This window comes from Podarcis gaigeae, assembly GCF_964106915.1.
Source record: "Podarcis gaigeae genome assembly, chromosome: W".
NCBI classification, from domain to species: domain Eukaryota; kingdom Metazoa; phylum Chordata; class Lepidosauria; order Squamata; family Lacertidae; genus Podarcis; species Podarcis gaigeae.
The window spans coordinates 2,675,344-2,697,735 of NC_139695.1; the positions used below are offsets into that span (position 1 = coordinate 2,675,344).

Genomic DNA, 22,392 nt, shown 5'->3' on the forward strand with positions numbered 1-22,392 from the left:
AGGGCAGATTTGAGGGTAAACCATACGCTGAACGAGTCTGCGCCTCCGGCTTGATGGAGGTAGAAACTGTCTCTCATGCCTTGTTACGCTGCCATTTCTATGGGGATATATGCTCTGTATTTATTACCCCTGCTATGCAAAAATCTCCAAATGAATCCGAACTTCAATGTCTAAAATCCCTGGTAGAGGACAAGGATCCTGAGATCATGTTAAGAGTAGCCAAATTCTGTGCGATTGCCATAAAACTTAGGGAACAAGCTGTGTTATCATCATTATTAAGGTTTTAAATGATAATTTCAGGTTATATGTTAGTGACTAAGTTTTAATTTATATATTTTTAAACTGTTGCCATATCTGTATTGTCCCTGTTATACCTAATTGCAAATTCAAATGTATCCCTATCGTGTTTTATGACTTCCTTGATATTCCTTCCAGTAGCACCTTAAAGACCAACCAACTTCAGAAGAAGTGTGCATGCACACGAAAGCTCATACCAAGAACTAACTTAGTTGGTCTTTAAGGTGCTACTGGAAGGAATTTTTTTGTTTTGACTATGGCAGACCAACACGGCTACCTATCTGTTCCTTGATATTGTATGTGGACTGGAACTGGTCTGTGACCAAAATAATAAAATCCATTCATTCATGGACAGCCTGATTTCTGGGATTTTTCACATCCACAACAGATGGCATGGTAACTCTGTGAGCTCCTATGCAATATTATTACCTGCTCTGAGAGCACCTCTGCTACTTAGCTTGAGAAGTCCCTTCTTCTTTAGGATAAAACTTCCTCCAATGAACAGGCTAGAGCTGAGAGCCAAGCCCAGTCCGCTGTAGAAGTCATAACGTCCCATCGAGTCCTCCATTTCAATCACCTCAAGTTTTGAGAGAGAAAGATCAGAGTGTAAATGTCTGTCCCAGAAGAACAGCCATGTTGAATCTGCAATAGCAGGAAGCCAAAAATACAGTGATGCAACACTGGCAGGTTACGTCCTATGAAAGGTTCACTAAATAAGCATTCTGTCATATAAGCAACTCATGTTCTACCTACATGCTTCCAATGGACACAGTGTCCTTTAAGTAGAAGTGATTTTTCTGTGAAGTGGCCCAATGTTCACTAATAGGGTAAGCATAACTAGCTTCCCTTTGCTTCTTTTGACAGAAGGAAAAAAATGATTTTTTTTTCTCCTTCAGGCCTCAAATACTGTAGGGGTACACTGGTATAATCATAACCTTACAGGGACTATTTACCTCTCTTGTACTACAGGTTTGTGGGAACTACTTGTTAATGATCTTCCATAAGTCTTTTGAATGGCAAGTGAATACCTGAAAAAGGGCCTATATTTATCCCCCTCTCCCTTCGAGGTGATGTTGTAATATTTAAGTGTCTGTGAGGACAAGACTCAGCTGACTTTGGGGCATTTGTAAGCTAGCAGAATTTTGGGTGTTGGCTGTGACTCTCTGGAGATCTGGAGTTGCGTCAAACGCATATTAAAAAATTTGGGTTGCACAATTAAAAGTTGATTTGACACCCACTTAAAACAAAACCCCCCAAGCCTGGGACTTTTGGGATATAAATGCACTGGAAACTTGGGGGCGGCGGCAGCAGAAAAAACTGGACATTAAATAACATCTCCACAAACCAATCAGGATGAATGTTCAATAAACAGATTGCCCGGAGCAGCAAACTTTATGGTGAGTGTTCAGCCCCTAAACTCAACTTGCGTATTTGCAATTAAACACAAAAAATACAAAATGCCAGTAAGTCTCCATATACCCATATACTCTTAGCTGTTTTGTAGGCTGCCTTGAAAGCTCCGGAGTAGATAGGCGGCAAATTTTACTTTAGATACACGAGCCAGCGCCTGCCAACCACAAACCAGCAAGCTAACATAAAACATGGGTCTGGGTTAAAGGCGGATCTAGGTGGATCCTCATGGATCCTCCCCTTTTAAAAAAAATAACTCCAACAAATCCAGTGTCAAAAGACACCTGCAAGGCACGCCTACAAACTGGACTATAAAAAATGTGGATCCAACACTTTGCTGTGCTGCAGCACCACAAAAACATGGATCCGAGGCATGGGTCCTCATGAATTCATGATTTTTATATTGAAACAAAATGAAAACACCATGATGCTCTAGACTACATCTTAGTCTGGGGACTTCCGGGTTAGCGCGATCGGCTAATGGCGGATTCCCTCCGAGCTCCGGAGGGAATCTGCTCAGCGGGGGCTGGGTCTTGCCGTGCCGGCGACACGAGGACCCTTAAAAACCGCGGGCGCGAATGCCCGGGGACGTGGTGACTCGGCGGGCACCACTAGCGCCCTCCCGACCCACGAAGGAGCCTTTTTAAAGGCTACGGAACGGGTGCCGGGGAGCGGCGCGGTGCTGTGAGTCCTCTGCTTCCCCCGCTGAGTGAAGCCGCATGCCATTTGCCGGAGAGTGCTGACTTCTTCCGTATAAAATTCGGACTTAAATTAAGAACAACAACCCGTGAGTAATTTGGAACCGAACTTAAATTATTTCGTTTATGGATTTGGTACGAGCGGGGGGAGGTGAAAAGAGGAAGTCCGCCTCACCCCCATTGTAAACAGTCTAACAGCAAGGACCTGCCAACTAAGGTTGTGAGAAGAGCCGTCGGTTACCTTTTGTGATTGGACAAAAGATATTAATTCCACGGATTTTAAAAGATTAAGTTATCGTGCTGGAGGGCAAGAGCTTATTTGTTTTGATTAAGTACCACCTTTCTGAGACCGGGAGTAACCCGTGAAAAGAGCCTGTGGAGGACTTACAGGAAGCATTTGACAGCTGTCAGATTAGCTGTCAAAGTCGGAAAAACTGAAAAGCTTTAATTTCAGCCGGTTATTTTGCTACAAAGTAATTTAAAGTAAAGGAAGATTGATACAAACTACACTGACTTTTGCGTCGAAAGTGAAAGGAACATTAAGTAACAAGATTCCCTCTAGAGGGGATTAATGGGCATTACAAGATGGAACTAGGTCGGGAAATACGAGCTGAGGTGCAAGAGTTGGTCGTTCTCATGGGAAAGCTGCGAGAGATGTATGAGCAAGGTCATGTTTGGTCTACAAGCCCTCCAAAGTCGAAAGAAATGGAAACTATAGCTACTGAGATGGAAAAGGGCCTGATATTCAAAACACAGGCAGCTGGACAAGAAACGAAATCAAAGAAAGAAGAGGAGGAAAAGATACATGCTAAACAAGGGGCGGCTGAAATGATACAGAAAACAAATGAGAGCCGAGGATTTATTAAGATGATCTTGAACCCGACCAGAGGGAAAGTTGGACTAGTTGGGATGTATGAACTTAAGAAACAAAGATGGAGCTCCACCTTTAAACAACTTGACTTGGTTGAAAAAACCACTGATAATATTGAGAAAGTATTTCTCCGAGTCTGGGCATTTAACATAAAAGATTTCCAAAGAAGCCGGCAGAGAGGGACTGAAAGGGACTTGAGAGCCTCGGACGTAAGGGCACCAGGCTAGAAAGATAGACTTATGGCTTTTGGTTTTGGGGTTGAAACCGGGGATGGAAAAGGAGGGTTTGGGAGCCCGAAGGGGGCCTGATTTTCACTATGCAGTGTAAAAATCCTTTTTGTGTTTTTCTTTATGTCATTTATTATTATTAAAATGGGGAATTCGTGGATGGGAACTAGGGATAACCTTAGGAAAAGTATTTTTATTTCTGACTTTTTCTGTTTTTTTATTTTTGTTACATCTGAATAAGGTATATAACTTAAGCGTTATTGATTAAACCGAAGTAAATATAATATTGAAATAATGGTTAAAATAGGTGAAGATACTAAGGTAAAAACTTGCTGAACAAATATGGGAAGTGGAACACAAGAAGGGGAGGCGTGGGGAAGTCCAAAAAAGAAGCTATTGAAAATGAGATTTAAAAGGTGGAATATTTTTTTTCCTTTCTTCTTTCTTCTTTTTTTTTTCTTTTTCGTTTTTATTCTTTGTTGTGCTGGTTTTGTTTTCTTAGATGTTGTGTGTAATTTATGCCTTTTAGCTTTTTTATGTGTACCTTTTAGAAATGATAATAAATATTATTTAAAAAAAAATAAAAAATAGACTACATCTTAGTCTGTAGGCAGAACCAAACAAATCACGCATCCACTGTTTGGTGGTGCCGCATTGGCGCAAAAACATGGATCCTAATGGATCCTCATGATTTTTGCACTAGATCAGCCCGAAGTCACCATCAGATCAAATATCATGGCCATGGTCACAGGATGTAACACAAAAATCACGGATCCACGGCTTCCTGGTGACACCCTGGCCCAAAAACGTGGTTTTGAAGCACGGATTCTCATGGATCGTCATGCTTTTCGCATTGGGCCAACCCAAACTCACTGTCAAATCACACATCATAGCCAGGGCCACAGCCTGCACCACAAAAAACTAGGACCCACAGCTTCCTGGTTATACCGTGGCCCAAAAACATGGTTTCGAAGCACGGATCCTCATGGATCCTCACGCTTTATGCACTGAGCTACCCGAAACTCACCATCAAATCACACATAAAAATCATGAGGTGCACTACAAAAATCACAAAATGCCCTTACCTGCACTGTTAATGTCACCACTGGAACATTATTATTAGAGCCGATAGGAGAATGTATGACTATATATTGTGCCAAGATATGGTTCATCTTCAAGAACAGATCAAATACATGCCAAAGTATTAAAGAGGACAAAAAATAAGAAACTGCTTACATACTGTCAACTAATATCCAGATTCAAGAAAGCCTGTATGGCAAACAGTTAAATCAGTGAAAAGACAGAATTTGAGCCCATCATAACAGAGTTTTACCTTTTGGGTAAATTTTACAAACTATTACTCAAATATGACACCGAGCCCGAACAAGCAAAACCTTATATGACAAAATGGATGCAAAAATTTTAAGAGCAGTTTACAGTGGAACAATGAGAGCAATTATGAATAAAGGAATAAAATTCACTGCAAGTTAAGCCCTAAAACAAAATTGGTACAGTGGAACCTCGGGTTACGGATATAATCCCGTGATGGAGGCATGTCCGCAACCCGCAGCGTTCGCATGTTGAAGCGCTGCGTCTGCGCAGGCGCTGGTGCAATTTGGCGCTTCTGCGCATGCGTGAGCAGCGAAACCCGGAAGTAACTCGTTCAGGTTACTTGCGGGTTTCCTGCGGTCCACACCCCAAAAACACATAACCTGAAGCGGCCGTAACATGATGTATGACTGTACAAAAATGTTCTTTCAATGGTATATAACTTTGTAAGATATACAGAAGATGAATAATGAAATGAATGGACATTGCTGGAAATGTCATAGACCTCAAGGAACCTTCTTCCATTTAGGGTGCACCTGTGAAAAGACCAAAAAGTTTTGGAGGAAAATTCATTTTGAAATGCAAAAAAAATGTAAAAAAAATAATCCTAAATTTGCATTGCATTGGACCCCAAAACTATGACATTGGGAACGACTCCTTCAGCTACTGTATTGTGAAATCATCAGTGGAACGATTTAGTTATATGACCACAGCAGTCAGAGTGGTGTTGGCTAACATATGGAAATCTGATATATGGAAATAGATGCATGGAAAGAGAAACTATCTAGCTGTCTCCCCGGGGCTAAGATCCAAGATGTAACTGAACGACTGCAAGGAATCATAAAACCCACTGACAAATACCCCTTCCTCTTGGTTCATATGGGAACCAATGACACTGCAAGCAATAGCCTCCAGAAGATCAAAAGAGACTATAAGGCTCTGGGCAGGAAATTGAAGCAATTAAATGCACAAATTGTCATCTCATCTGTCCTCCCAGTTGAACGACGTGGCCCAGGAAGAGAGAGAAAAATAGTGGAAGTGAACAGCTGGCTTCGCAAATGGTGTAAACAGGAACAGTTTGGATTCTTAGATCACAGACTGCAGTTTCTTGAAGATGGACTTCTGGCAAGAGATGGGCTGCACCTCACAACGGTTGGGAGGAATGTTTTTGCCAAAAATCTCAGAAACCTAATCAGGGGGGCTTTAAACTGACTAATGTGGGGGAGGAAGACAGTGCTCCTGAAGGTAGGAGTCTATCAACTGATGAAGATGATCATCCAAATGTCATAGACCAAATGGAGCAAACAGCACGCAGACCTAATGGTGGGAGGAAAAAATCCTTAAATAAGAGACACAGGGGAATGATTCATGGACTTCAATGTCTGTACACTAATGCGCAAAGCATGGGAAATAAACAAGATGAGCTTGAGCTCTTGGTACAGCAAACTAAATATGACATAATAGGCATCACTGAAACCTGGTGGGATAAGTCCCACGACTGGAATGTAATAATGGAGGGTTACAATCTATTTCAGAGAAACAGACCAGACAAGAAAGGAGGAGGAGTGGCGTTATATGTCAGGGATGTGTATACCTGTGAAGAGATCCAAGATTTAGAACCTCAAAGCCAAAGTGAGAGCATTTGGGTCAAAATTAAGGGAGAAAAGAATAACAGGGACCTCATTGTGGGAGTTTACTATAGATCCCCAAGCCAAACGGAGGACATAGATGATGCCTTCCTGGAACAGATGGCCAAGCATGCAAAAGGAAGGGAGATAGTAGTAATGGGGGACTTCAATTACCCGGATATTTGCTGGATGTCAAACTCAGCCAAGAGCATAAGGTCAAACAGATTCCTCACTGGCCTTGCAGACAACTTCATTGTCCAGAAAGTGGGAGAAGCAACAAGAGGAACAGCCATTTTAGATCTGGTCCTAACCAATGTTGATGACCTGGTTAGTGGGGTAGAAGTGGAAGGATCATTAGGCGCGAGTGATCATGCTCTTCTGAAGTTTACTATACAGCGGAAAGGAGCAGCCAAGCATACTAGGACTCAGTTTCTTGACTTTAGGAAAGCCGACTTTATAAAACTTAGGGAAGTGCTGGGTGAGATCCCATGGACAGTAATATTAAAAGGAAAGGGAGTTCATGATGGCTGGGAGTTTGTTAAGAGGGAGATAGTAAAAGCACAACTTCAGGCAATACCAATGAGACGGAAACATGGAAGGTGCCTAAAGAAGCCAGGGTGGCTATCTAAAGAACTTTTAACTGAGTTAAGATTAAAAAAGGATGTGTACAAAAAATGGAAAAGGGGGGAAACCACCAAAGAGGAATTCAAACAAATAGCCAGCACGTGTAGACACAAAGTCAGAAAAGCTAAAGCACAGAATGAACTCAGGCTTGCTAGAGAGGTTAAAAGCAACAAAAAAGGCTTTTATGGGTATGTTCATAGCAAAAGGAAGAACAAAGAAACAGTGGGGTCACTCAGAGGAGAAGATGGTGTAATGCAAACAGGGGACACAGAAAGGGCTGAACTCCTCAATGCCTTCTTTGCCTCAGTCTTCTCCAATAAAGAAAACAATGCCCGACCTGAAGAATTTGGAGCAAATGATTCAGCAGAGGAAACACAGCCCAGAATAACTAAGGAGATAGTACAAGAATACTTGGCTAGTTTAGATGTATTCAAGTCTCCAGGGCCAGATGAACTGCATCCAAGAGTATTAAAAGAACTGGCAGATGTGATCTCAGAACCACTGGCAGTCATCTTCGAGAATTCCTGGAGAACAGGCGAAGTCCCGGCAGACTGGAGGAGGGCAAATGTTGTCCCTATTTTCAAAAAGGGGAAAAGAGAGGACCCAAATAATTACCGCCCAGTCAGTCTGACATCAATACCAGGGAAGATACGGGAGCAGATCATTAAGCAAACAGTCTGTGAGCACCTAGAAAGGAATGCTGTGATCACCAATAGTCAGCATGGATTTCTGAAAAATAAGTCATGTCAGACTAACCTGATCTCGTTTTTTGACAGAATTACAAGCCTGGTAGATGAAGGGAACGCAGTGGATGTAGCCTACCTTGATTTCAGCAAGGCATTTGACAAGGTGCCCCATGATATTCTTGTAAAGAAGCTGGTAAAATGCGGTCTTGACTATGCTACCACTCAGTGGATTTGTAACTGGCTGACTGACCGAACCCAAAGGGTGCTCATCAATGGTTCCTCTTCATCCTGGAGAAGAGTGACTAGTGGGGTGCCACAGGGTTCTGTCTTGGGCCCGGTCTTATTCAACATCTTTATTAACGACTTGGATGATGGACTCAAGGGCATCCTGATCAAATTTGCAGATGACACCAAACTGGGAGGGGTGGCTAACACCCCAGAGGACAGGATCACACTTCAAAACGACCTTGACAGATTAGAGAACTGGGCCAAAACAAACAAGATGAATTTTAATAGGGAGAAATGTAAAGTATTGCACTTGGGCAAAAAAAATGAGAGGCACAAATACAAGATGGGTGACACCTGGCTTGAGAGCAGTTCATGTGAAAAGGATCTAGGAGTCTTGGTTGACCACAAACTTGACATGAGCCAACAGTGTGAGGGCAACCAAAATGGTCAAAGGCCTGGAAACAATGCCTTATGAAGAACGGCTAAGGGAGCTGGGCATGTTTAGCCTGGAGAAGAGGAGGTTAAGGGGTGATATGATAGCCATGTTCAAATATATAAAAGGATGTCACATAGAGGAGGGAGAAAGGTTGTTTTCTGCTGCTCCAGAGAAGCGGACACGGAGCAATGGTTCCAAACTACAAGAAAGAAGATTCCACCTAAACATTAGGAAGAACTTCCTGACAGTAAGAGCTGTTCGACAGTGGAATTTGCTGCCAAGGAGTGTGGTGGAGTCTCCTTCTTTGGAGGTCTTTAAGCAGAGGCTTGACAACCTTATGTCAGGAGTGCTCTGATGGTGTTTCCTGCTTGGCAGGGGTTTGGACTCGATGGCCCTTGTGGTCTCTTCCAACTCTATGATTCTATGATTCTATGATTCTATGATTCTATCAGAATATGCAATAATGGCAAAACTCGCCAGTTTAGTAAATAATAGACTTGTGGAGGAACATAAAAAAACTTTATAATTTGTATACAACTTAACAGAACTGTAACAAAATGAACATCTGTATGGATTTGTATAATAGACCTTAGGTTGCAAAAATATTTCCTGTTTAAAAATAGAAGCCTTCGCCCCCCCGCCCGCCTTCAGAAGAGGTCGGGGGACAGACTGTCCCCGGACCTGGTCTGAAGGCGGTTTCCATAGGAACGCATTGATTGATTTTCAATGCATTCCTATGGGAAACCGTGCTTCGCAAGACGAAAAACTCGCAAGACGAAAAGACTTGCGGAACGAATTAATTTCGTCTTGCGAGGCACCACTGTATTTTGTACCATTGTGATTCAATGTTATATTTGCGCTCAAGAAGGGAAACCCACATGACCTGAAGTTGTTGCTGTGCAATGCTAAGTCAATGACTCATAAGACCTCTGCCATCCATGACTTGATCGTGGATGGAGGACTTGACCTGGCATGTGTAACAGAGACTTGGTTGGATGAAGCAGATGGGCCTGTCCTAGCTGCTGCTTGTCCACCAGGTTTCTCTTACGTACAGCAACCCAGGTCATGGGGGGGGGGGGTTCCAGTGATTTTTAGGAAGTCACTAGCTTGCATCAGGGCAGCAGGGGCAGTACAGGATTCCTTTTGGTGTACTGACCTCCCCGCTGCACCAAGGATTCCTTGCCCGAGCTGCTTCAGGTCATGGCAGATGTTCTCCTGGAGACACCTAGCTTGGTTGTCCTAGGGGATTTTAACATCCATGCCAACGCGACCTTACAAGGGGCTGCTCAGGACTTCATGGAAAGCATGGCCTCCATGGAGCTGTCCCTGAATAAGTTTGGCCCAACTCATAGTCACGGACATGCCTTAGACCTGGTGTTCACCTCCAGTGATGTGGGTGATCTGACACTAAGTAAAATTGAAACGAAAAAAGTGCCATGGTCAGATCACTTCCTGGTGCAAGTGGACTTCTCCCCAACCCTTCCCCTCTGCAGAAAGGTGGGACCGATTTGGATGGTCCGCCCCCGCCACTTAATGGATTCAAATGGGTTCCAGCTGATTCCCTGGTGGCCCACTGGAATGTGGAGTTAACCATGGCTATCAACTGTCTGGCTCCGAAGTGCCCTCTCCGACTCCATGGAGCCCGGACAGCCCCGTGGTTTTCTCTGGAGCTGAGGGCGAGGAAACAGTCGCTGAGACGGCTAGAGCGCCGGTGGCAGAAAACTCATTCTGAATAAGACCGGTCACGGGTAAGAGCTGAACGTCGAGTCTACCAAGTGGCAACAGCGTCGGCGAAGAAGACTTTCTTCAACGCCTCTATTGCATCTGTAGAAAATAGTAGCAGGAGACTCTTGTACAGACCCCAAAATTTCCTGCAATGATTTTGCAAAGTTTTTTTGCAGATAAAGTCGTTTAGATTCGGAAGGAGGTAGACACCACCATAGAAGCAGGGCTGTGGCAGCAGAGCGCTAGAGCCCTGTCTGGTGAAGTTGCACGGAATCAATTTTAATCCGTTACCCCTGAGGATGTGGACAGGCTGCTTGGACGTGTGAAACCAACCACCTGGGCCATGGTTTTGAAGCACGGAGCCTCATGGATCCTCACACTTTTTGCATTGGGCCAACCCAAATTCACTGTCAAATCACACATCATAGCCAGGGGCACAGCCTGCAGCAAAAAAAACATCGGATCCACGGCTTCCTGGCCACTCCATAGCCCAAAACCGTGGTTCCGAAGCACGGATCCTCATGGATGCTCAGTGTTTTTGCATTGGGGAACCCCAAATTCACCGTTTATTCAAACCACAGATCTGACCACAAACATCATGGATCTACTGCTATGTGGCCCTGGCCAGATGCTACACTGAATATATTGGCCAATTTTTAGGTGGTTGTGCTGGGATGGAGGAAACGGAGTCGGCTGAATCTCTATCCATTAAAGAGGGGGGTCCAATGGCTGGGCCGGAATGATTTCGGTTTGGTTTGCCAGCTCCCAGCTCTTCATGGGGCGCAATAGTCACCTGTAGCCACCATCAGGAGTGTGATCCTGGACACTTCTGTCTCTATGGAGGCACTGGTCACAAATGTAGCCAAACTGGCATTTTTTAATCTATGCCAGGTTAGGCGATTGGTATGTCACTTTCCAACCTAGCCATGGTGATCCATGCAGCAGTCACCTGCAGACTAGACTACTTTAACTTGCTCTACACCTGAGCTGGGGAGAGCAGGGTATAAATGCCACAGATAGATAGATAGATAGATAGATAGATAGATAGATAGATAGATAGATAGACAGGGCTACCCTTGAGACTGCTCCAGAAATTGTAATTATCTGCATTTGGGCAGGCATGGGCGGACTCGGCCCTCCAGATGTTTTGGGACTGCAGCTCCCGTCATCCCTGACCACTGGTCCTGTTGGCTAGGGATGGTGGGAGTTGTGGTCCCGGGGCATCTGGAGGGCCGAGTTTGCCTAGGCCTGTATTGGGGCATCTGGTCAGCCGCTTCAAGAACAGGATGCTGGACCAGGTGGGCCATTGGCCTGATGATTATTATTTAAATTTCTTTTTTTTTAAAAAAAAATATTTTTATTAATTTCCGTTAACCAGTCAAACACAAACAACAACAAAACAAAATCACCACAAAAAAGAAAACAAACAACAAAGAGCATCATACAAATAATTGACTTCCCTCCACCTCAGTTTTGGATTATATAACAAATAATTTTTCTCGCAGTTTCGATTTATAACATCTGCGCGTCGAAGGGTTATATTAAACCTACTGTGATATTTAAATTTCTTACATCTGCTTCAATATATGTTATAAATTTATTCCATTCCTTAATAAACTTTGTATCTTTCTGGTCTCTAATTTTTTGTGCCATTTTTGCCAATTCTATGTATTCAAATAATTTACTTTGCCACTCTTTAACAGTTGGTATGTTTGTTGTCTTCCAATTTTGTGCTATCAAATTATTTATAATTATTTAAATTTCTATATTTTAATGTATTTTTAATCTGTTGTTGGAAGCCGCCCAGAGTGGCTGGGGAAACCCAGCCAGATGGGTGGGGTATAAATAAATTATGGCTAGGGATGGTGGGAGTTGTGGTCCCAGGGCATCTGGAGGGCCGAGTTTGCCTAGGCCTGTATTGGGGCATCTGGTCAGCCGCTTCAAGAACAGGATGCTGGACCAGGTGGGCCATTGGCCTGATGATTATTATTTAAATTTCTTTTTTTTAAAAAAAAAATATTTTTATTAATTTCCGTTAACCAGTCAAACACAAACAACAACAAAACAAAATCACCACAAAAAAAGAAAACAAACAACAAAGAGCATCATACAAATAATTGACTTCCCTCCACCTCAGTTTTGGATTATATAACAAATAATTTTTCTCGTAGTTTCGATTTATAACATCTGCGCGTCGAAGGGTTATATTAAACCTACTGTGATATTTAAATTTCTTACATCTGCTTCAATATATGTTATAAATTTATTCCATTCCTTAATAAACTTTGTATCTTTCTGGTCTCTAATTTTTTGTGCCATTTTTGCCAATTCTATGTATTCAAATAATTTACTTTGCCACTCTTTAACAGTTGGTATGTTTGTTGTCTTCCAATTTTGTGCTATCAAATTATTTATAATTATTTAAATTTCTATATTTTAATGTATTTTTAATCTGTTGTTGGAAGCCGCCTAGAGTGGCTGGGGAAACCCAGCCAGATGGGTGGGGTATAAATAAATTATTATTATTATTATTATTATTATTATTATTATTAGAGACTTCCGGTCGGCGCCAGCGTTAATGGCGGTCCTTGCTTCGAGCTCCGAAGCAGGACTGCTCCACGAGTTCGGGTCTGACCCGCTACGGCGAGCGGGGGACCCCTAAAATCACAGGCGCAGAAGCCTGTGAGCAAGGAGATTCGGTGGGCACCTTTGCGCCCCCCGGTACTGTGAAAGAGCCTTTTTAAAGGCTCCGGAGCGGCACCGGGTGTGAGCACGGTGCTGAGAATCGCTACCCAGCCCGTGGAGTGAAGCCGCGTCGCCATCAACGGAGAGCGCCGATTCCTTCCTGAAACTAAAGATTGACAACATCACCCGTGAGTAAGAACAAGAGAATAAGATTAACGGGACACTAAACATTTTGACATTCGGCTGAAAACGGGAAAGGTATAAATCAAGGAAGTCTGCCTTCCCGAACTGCATGACTAACAAAGCAACGAAAAAGCAAGCTGTATTTAAAAGGGAAACTTTTCTTTAATCCAGCAAACCTGACATCGAACGTAGACCTCCCCCCATCCGGCAGGAGAAGGGGGGAAGATAATTGGGACATTGTTTAACCTGCATTAAATAATTTGGATGGGAAATCTTTCACTGTCAAATCCTCTGACTCGGGCTGCCTGAATAAGCGATCTGTCAGACGGATCTTTGATACAAAGTGGGACTTTATCTGTAACAAAATTATGGGACTTTGGTGGATTTATACTGTTGAATTTTGAACTGAAACAAAGTAAGGATTTACAATTGGACTTTTGAACTTTTTCGTCGCTCTACGCTTTCTTGTTTCTTTGTGGCTTATTCCTATTTGGATACAATTTGCTCCCTCTAGAGGGTTTCAAGGGAAACAGTTCCATTGAGGAAGAAGCAGTGGGATTTTCCACTTGTAAATCTTTCCTGTGAGAACGACCTTGGATATGAGCACCCCAGTGGAGGAGATATCAACTAGATCAAAAACAAAGCAAGCACAAGCACAAAAGAAAAGGGGCTCTATGTCAGGAGCAGTACCAGCTGCACAGGAAAAAGTAACAACTGCATCAATGGATTCTATGACACAGGCACTGCTTAAGATAAATCAATCGCTGGAAGCATTGACAAAGCAGTCTACTGAAAATTCTAAAAAATTGACAGAACTGACAGCGAGATTGGACTTGAATACGGCAACTGTGACAACTAACACAGATTCCATAAATCGATTAATACAAGAAAGTTCAGAAACTAGAAAAATCGCTGAAAGTGCTAAAAGTACTGCAGAGGAGACAAGGGAAAGGTTTGTGCCAATTGCAAAAAAAGTGAATGAGCATGATGCAACTTTGGCCTTAATGGAACTGGAGAGGAAAGGGAAAAATCTGAAACTAAGATTGGTTCCTGAAAGTGAGGGGGACAACCTTGCGGAATTCCTTACAGAGAACTTTGAGGAATTTTGGCAAGACGAATTGGAGAAAGAGGAGGAGTTTGTGATAACTACAGCCTTCCGGTTGGGCAGGAGACAGGGCAAGAAACCAAGGGATTGCCTAATCACGTTGAGATCCAAGGAAGAAAGAGATAAAATATTGAATCTACACTATCAAAAGGCACTGGTGATCCAGAATTGTCAAATACAGATCTTCAAGGATATCCCTAAATACATTTTGGAGGTGAGAACCTTCTATAAAGATCTAGTCGACCTGCTGAAGGAAAATACCATCCCATTTAGGTGGGAGTTCCCACAAGGACTGTCCTTTAACTTCAAAGGTAAGAAGATAAAAATAAAAACAATTCAAGACAAAGAACAGTTTTTGGAGAGATATTTAGAAGACCTGCGGAAAGGAACGGTAGGAGAGAGAGAAACAACTGATATCGCAAACTTATCATTTGGACTTAACCCAATACCAACCGAGGAGGAACAAAAGCTTGGAGCAGTCGGTGGAAAAGGTACCCAGTAACAAGATGTCTCTGCAACTTCTGAGTTGGAATTGTAACGGTCTAAACCTTCCCCGAAAAAGAAATCAAGTTTTTCACATTTTAAAGAAAGAACAGTTAGATATAATATGCCTACAAGAAACCCATATTGCCAGGATACACAGGAAACTTTTGACAAATAAGAGATTGGGACAAGAATTTATATCATCAGACAAAGTCAAGAAAAGAGGTGTGGTGATCTATGTAAAAGAAAAATTGGTTCCAAAAATGATATTTAAAGATGAACAAGGAAGATACCTGGCAGTTGAAATTCAAATTCAAGGAGAAAAAGTTTTGATAGTAGGAGTATATGCACCAAACGAGGGGAAGGCCGAATTCTTTAAGAAGCTGCATGAGACATTAATGGACTTCTTGGATTATAAAATCTTAATGATGGGAGATATGAACGGAGTTGTCTCCACAAACATGGATAAAGCACAGAGACAAGTGATTTCTAAGGAAGGGAGACTACCAAAGACTTTTTTTGAAATGACTGAAACTATGGATTTGATTGACATCTGGAGAACAAGGAACCCTCTGGAGAGGGAGGGAACCTTCTTCTCTGAAGCAAAAATGACATGGACAAGAATTGACCAAATATGGGTTACTAGTAGCCTGGCGCCAAGAATAAAAAAAGTAGGAATCTGCCCAAAAACCTGCTCCGACCATAATGCTGTAAAGATGGAGATGAAACTAACAACAACTGGATCCTTTAGATGGAGAATGAATGACACCCTATTTAAAGATGAAGAGATTTACAAGAAGGCCCAAAAAGCAGTGAAAGACTACTTTGAGGTAAATTTGAGAACAGATGTGGAGAAAAGAATAATTTGGGACGCTAGTAAAGCCGTGATGCGAGGTTTTCTAATTCAACAGAATTCTATAAAGAGGGAAAAACAAAATGAGAGGAAAGAAAAAATCTTAGAAAAAATAAAAGAAGCAGAAAAGAAATTGAGGTCCAGACCAAAGTCTCAGGAGATTTTGAGAGAAATAAAGCATTATCAGACGCAATACATGGAACTGATGAACCAAGAAATAGAATGGAAAATAAAGCAGATGAGACAAAAGACATTTGAATCAGCAGACAAATGTGGGAAACTTCTGTCATGGCAATTGAAAAAAAGGCAGAAACTGAACACTGTGACAAGTCTAGAAATGGATGGAAAGACTATCCACAAACCTAACGAGATAAGTAATTGTTTTCAAAGCTTTTTTAGGAAACTGTATGCACAAGGGCCAGTTAATGAACAAGAAATAGAAGAATTTATTAGAAAATATGGTTTACCAAAAATTTCAGAACAAAGCAAAATGATTCTGAATGAAAAGATAACAGATCAGGAAATAGAGGGTGCCATTCAGAACATGCAATTGGGAAAATCACCAGGACCAGACGGTTTGACTGCTAGATATTACAAAGCGTTGAAGGAATGGTTAATACAACCATTGAAGGAAGTTTGTAATGAAATTATGGAGGGGAAAAAGGCACCTGAATCGTGGAAAGAGGCTTTCATCTCACTTATACCGAAAACAGAGACTGAAAAGAACCAGGTTAAAAACTACCGCCCTATATCCTTACTTAATGTGGATTATAAAATTTTTGCAGACATTTTGGCAAAAAGACTAAAAAAAGTGCTGAAAGGGGAGATTCATAAAGATCAAGCTGGCTTTCTCCCAGGGAGACATATGTCAGACAATGTGAGGAACATTATAGACATTTTGGAGTTATTAGAAGTTGACATTAACCGAAAGGCGGTTTTGATTTTTGTGGATGCGGAGAAAGCCTTTGACAACATTTGTTGGAGTTTTATGATGAAGAATCTCCAAGGGATGGGGGTAGGCCAAGGTTTCGAAAACGGTATAGGTGCAATATATTCTAAACAAAAAGCAAAGCTAATAGTGAACAATGTGGTAACGGAAGAAATACCTATAGAAAAAGGTACACGACAGGGGTGCCCAATATCCCCTTTGCTTTTTATATCTGTCCTGGAGGTTCTGTTAAACATGATTAGAAAGGATCAGTTGGTTAAAGGAATACAGGTCGGAGCTAAACATTATAAATTAAGGGCATTTGCAGATGACTTAGTATTAACGCTGCAACAGCCAGATACTAGTACCAAAAGAGCATTAGAACTAATTGAGATATTTGGTCAAGTAGCAGGATTTAAACTGAATAAACAGAAAACGAAAGTGTTGGAAAAAAATTTAACAATGGAAGAAAAAGAGAGATTTCAGAGTGAAACTGGTTTGGAAATAATGAAAAAAGTGAAATACCTAGGGGTGAATTTAACATCTAAGAATGTGAACTTATTTAAAGACAATTATGAAAAATGTTGGACAGAAGTTAAGAAAGATCTAGAAATATGGTCTAGGCTGAGACTTTCCTTGTTAGGCCGAATTGCTGTTATCAAGATGAACGTATTGCCTAGAATGTTATTCTTATTTCAGACCTTACAGATTCTAGACAAGATGGATTGCTTCAAGAGGTGGCAGAAAGATATATCTAAATTTGTCTGGCAGGGCAAAAAGCCCAGAATAAAATTTAAGATCTTAACTGATGCAAAAGATAGAGGGGGTTTTGCCCTGCCGGACTTAAGACTCTATTATGAATCAGCGGCTTTTTGCTGGTTGAAACACTGGCTACTCCTTGAAGACACAGACATTTTGGACTTAGAAGGGTATGATAATAACTTTGGTTGGCATGCATATCTATGGTATGACAAGGTAAAGGTGCATAAAGGCTTTAAAAACCATATTATTAGGAAAGCTTTGTATAATGTTTGGATTCGATATAAAGATTTGTTGGAAAGCAAAACCCCTAGGTGGTTGTCACCAATGGAAGCCAAGGCGGTGAAAAAATTAAACATGGAACCTAACTGGCCAAAATATTGTGAAATCCTAGAACAAGATGGTGAAAAGTTTAAACTCCAGAGTCATGAGAAGCTAAAGTTTAAAGTTCGAGATTGGTTACATTACTATCAGATAAATGAGACATTTAAGCAGGACAGGAAATTAGGATTTCAGAAGGAGAGGTCAAAGTTAGAAACAGAACTGCTAGAACCCAATACTAAGAATCTATCTAGAATGTATAACTTGCTGTTGAAATGGAATACACAGGAGGAAACGGTTAAATCAGCTATGATTAAATGGGCACAGGATATCGGTCATGACATTATGTTTGCTGACTGGGAACAGTTATGGACCACCGGCATTAAGTTTACGGCATGTAGTGCCTTAAAAGAGAACATAATGAAAATGATCTATAGGTGGTACATGACCCCAGTCAAGCTTGCAAAAATCTACCATTTGCCCAATAATAAATGTTGGAAATGTAATGAGTCTGAAGGTACCTTCTATCATCTCTGGTGGACCTGCCCAAAGATCAAAGCCTTTTGGGAAATGATCTATAATGAAATTAAAAAAGTCCTTAAGTGGACATTTATAAAGAAACCGGAGGCTTTTCTCTTGGGCATGGTCGGCCAGTTGGTGCCAAGGAAGGATAGGACTTTTTTTATGTATGTGACCACAGCAGCAAGGATCCTGTTGGCAAAGTATTGGAAGATGCAAGAACTACCTACTCTGGAAGAATGGCAGACAAAGGTGATTGACTTTATGGGACTGGCAGAGATGACCGGCAGAATCCGCGACCAGGGGAAAGAGACAGTGGAAGAGGACTGGAAGAAATTTAAAGTATATCTTTAAAATTGTTGTAAAATTGAGGACTGACAAGATGTCTAGGGGTAAGAAATAGAGAATTACGGCTGTAAACATTAACATTAAGTAAATTTAAAGAAAACTACTAGAGAAATTGACTGAAGGGTTGCTAAAGAGTTGTAAAACAAGGATGCAGTGAAAGGGAGGTATGGGGAAGTCATGTTTTAAATGTTTTTATATGTTTTTGTTTTGTGTTTTGTTTGTCTTTTTGTTAAAAAACCAATAAAAATTATTATAAAAAAATATTATTATTCTTATTCTTATTCTTATTCTTATTCTTATTCTTATTCTTATTCTTATTCTTATTCTTATTCTTATTATTCCTGGGACTTTGTGGAGAACCCACATTCAGCTGGTTGTTCATCAGCTGGATTGGCTCCAGATGGAGTATCGAATCAGGTTCAAGGTTTGGGTGCTAACCTTTAAAGCCCTAAACTGCCTGTCACCTTTCTTATCTGTGGGAATTATCTTTCAATACACCCCCCAAAGAGCGTGATGCTCATCTTACAGCAACCTACTGGTGTTCCCTGGCCCAAAACATATCCAGCTGTCCTCAACCAGAGCCAGAGCCTTTTTGGTGGAACGCTTTGTCGAATGAGACTAGGGCTCAGTGCAATCTATCTCAGTTCTCTCACTCGCTGGATCATCACCTTGTCGTGGTGAGTGGGCTTGCACATTCCTATGAACCTTGTGAGTGAAGCCGTTGGGAATCACGTACTCTCAGCAGGGTCACCCAAGGCAGTAAGGTCAAAGGGAATGAAATATACTTGGAGTCCTGTAGTGATTTCATGCTCTTTATTGCAGCTTGTAAAACAGTGACTGAATTGCCCCCCAAACCTCAAGCTTTTATATACATTATTTACACAATGAGTCCCGTGTGTTTTTCTGATTCTGCTTCGATCCTGGAGCCTGATTGGTCTTTTCCTGCAAGCCAATCAGTTGTTGCATTCTAGGATCCTACTTGCCTATTGTTCTAGGATCCAAGCTTAGTACATAACAGGGAAGGAGCTAGACAAAGAATGTTCCAAGAAGTCATCAGTGGCAGAACAGGCGGATGATAACAAGCAGTATGTTACAACGGCTGTGAAGGCGGATGAAGGCTGCAGCAGATAGGATCTACCAGTTTGTTGTGACTACTCATGCCATCGGAACAGAGCCTTACTGCGAAGACTGTGCATTGGTCAGCATGCACTGATCTACACACATAAAACAAATCCACACAAAGGCGTCTTCCAAAAACCCAACCCAAACCTCAATAGTCCCATGGCGATCGGCAAATGGTTACAGGGAAAGGATCGTGAAATCTGGAAGCCCCTAGTCATGAACCGGCACATGGGCGGTGGATACAGATTCAGTCGTTCTGACTCAAGGAACGAGGCAGTTGAGCAGCTCAGCAGCTGTATCCATGACTGAGCAGCCCTTTTTAGGATCCACTCTGCTCACCCCCAAAAGGGGGAGGGGCTAGAAAAGGTGCCCTAAGCATAGTCTGCCTCCCTTTTCCCCTGACTGGATTACCATGCCCAGTGGGGTCACCACCCAGGGGCTGTAAAAGACCATTGAACTTTAGAACATGGAATATATGGACTTTGTCAGATAACACAGACAGCGAATGTCCTAAACGCAGAACTGCCATCATTGCAAGAGAGCTGCGACGTTTTAACATCGATATTGCAGCGCTTCAAGACTCTCGAAGAGCAGGCGAGGGACAACTGAAGGAAGAAAAAGGAGGCTACACATTCTTCTGGAAAGGTCTATCTGCACAAGAACATTGAATACATGGGGTAGGCTTCGCTATGAAAAACGACCTTGTGAAGCTCCTGTCAGAAGTCCCTACTGGCATTAATGAGCGACTCTCAACCCTTCGAATAAAGCTCACAAAAAACCAGCAGGCTACTATTATAAGTGCTTATGCACCAACACTGGATGCCGATGAAGACATTAAAGAAAAAAATTACTCTCAGCTGGATACCATCCTATCAGAGATGCCCAAGGAAGATAAAATTATCCTCCTGGGTGATTTTAATGCAAGAGTTGGGTGAGATTTTGATGTGTGGCCTGGGACTATTGGGAAAGAAGGAGTTGGCAACAGCAACCAGAACAGAATCTTACTTTTGATGATATGTGCAGTGCACAAACTTGTTATTACCAAAACACTCTTTTGACAGAAAAATAAATTTAAAACTTCATGGAGGCATCCTCGGTCAAACCACTGGCACCTCTTAGACTATGTTATTGTCCGTGCTAAAGATCAACGTGATGTGCTTCTTACAAGAGCTATGATGAGCGCCGACGCCTGCTGGACAGATCACCGACTAATACGCTCTACGATGGCTATCAAGATTATACTTCAACACATGCTTCAAGGAAGGAAACCAAAATGCAAAATGAACACTCAAGCCCTTCAAGATCCCATTAAACTGGATTGCTTCCAAATGACTCTTAAGGACCATCTGCTTTCAGAATTCCCTGATAACATCAAGGAACACTGGACCAAACTAAAAACATGCATTATTGCAGCCTGTGAACAAACTATTGGTTACCAAACCACGAAACACCAGGACTGGTGTGATGGCCTGGGAATCTGATTCAGAGGCTGAACCAGAGGAATCCCAGCCTGCACAGGAGTCCCCGTCTCCAGGGCCGGCTGAGCCAGGGCAGGGGCTTGAATCTGAAGAGCCTGCACCTGTGCTGGATCCTCAGGAGCAGACACCAGATGAATCCACTCTGGCTCCGGAGGTGATTGAAGACCCATTGCCTACAGGTGTGCCTCTCCCAGCCCTGTCAGGGGAAGGTGAGCCTCCCCCTGGGTCCAGTAACCCTCCAGCCTCTCCTGAGCTGCAGAGGCTCATGGTAGATTGGCGGAGGGAACTGGTTTCTCCCAGGAGGAGTGCTCGCCTTAAGGCCAGGAGAGGCGGGTCAGCTGTGGGCTGGGACCGCCCCTGGCCTCAGAGAAGATAAAGGCCAGTCAGCCCGGTCCCAGGTTGCGGGAGCAACGTTGTTGGAAACCTGTTTCTGCCAGCACCTAGACCTGTTCTTCCAGAGTTCCCAACCTTGCCCGGCTCCTCGCTTTGGACCCCGCTTCGCCCTTGGTGGACAGTCTCCAGACCCTCGACCCAGGACCGGACCTTACGGTAACCTCCCCCCGGGACCAGCACAACTGGTTTGATGAGAATGACAGTGAGATTGAACACATGATTGACAAGAAAAGGAAGGCATTTCAGATCTGGCAAAGAGAAAGAAACTGTGCCACTAAGAAAAAAAACCTATGCCAATGCTAAGAACCAGAGAACTAAAAAACACCTGGTGAATAAAAAAAAAAGCTCAAGAGATCCAGTACTTAGCCAACAGAGTTTCTTTAAAGCCACAAAGACCATCTATGGACCAATAAATCATGGCATATGCCCCCTACGCTCAGCAGATGGTACCACACTTCTAAAAGATAAGCTATTGTTGTTGTTGTTTAGTCGTTTAGTCGTGTCCGACTCTTCGTGACCCCATGGACCAGAGAACGCCAGGCACCTCTGTCCTCCACTGCCTCCCGCAGTTTGGTCAAACTCATGCTGGTAACCTCGAAAACACTATCCAACCATCTCGTCCTCTGCCGTCCCCTTCTCCTTGTGCCCTCCATCTTTCCCAACATCAGGGTCTTTTCCAGGCAGTCTTCTCTTCTCATGAGGTGGCCAAAGTACTGGAGTCTCAGCTTCAGGATCTGTCCTTCCAGTGAGCACTCAGGGCTGATTTCCTTCAAATGGAGAGGTTTGATCTTCTTGCAGTCCATGGGACTCTCAAGAGTCTCCTCCAGCACCATAATTCAAAAGCATCAATTCTTCGGCGATCAGCCTTCTTTATGGTCCAGCTCTCACTTCCATACATCACAACTGGGAAAACCATAGCTTTAACTATACGAACCTTTGTTGGCAAGGTGATGTCTCTACTTCTCAAGATGCTGTCTAGGCCTGTCATTGCCCTTCTCCCAAGAAGCAGGCGTCTTTTAATTTCGTGGCTGCTGTCACCATGGATCACTGCCTTGC

The 22,392-nt window shown here is 42.6% G+C and overlaps 1 protein-coding gene and 1 long non-coding RNA gene across 2 annotated transcripts in view; one reads left to right on the top strand and one right to left on the bottom strand.

Moving 5' to 3' along the window:
- LOC310836009 overlaps positions 1 to 22,392 on the bottom strand; it is a 257,489-nt gene that overhangs the window by 226,073 nt on the left and 9,024 nt on the right. The gene's annotated exons all lie outside the window — the stretch shown is intronic.
- LOC310836030 (uncharacterized protein) overlaps positions 1 to 22,392 on the top strand; it is a gene marked incomplete at its 3' end in the record, with an annotated part of 38,984 nt that overhangs the window by 14,383 nt on the left and 2,209 nt on the right. The window contains exon 2 of the mRNA XM_083720958.1: positions 6,544 to 8,345. Coding sequence (XP_083577084.1) covers positions 6,581 to 8,345 — 1,765 coding nt within the window. The 5' untranslated portion in view covers positions 6,544 to 6,580. The remainder of the gene's footprint in view (positions 1 to 6,543; positions 8,346 to 22,392) is intronic.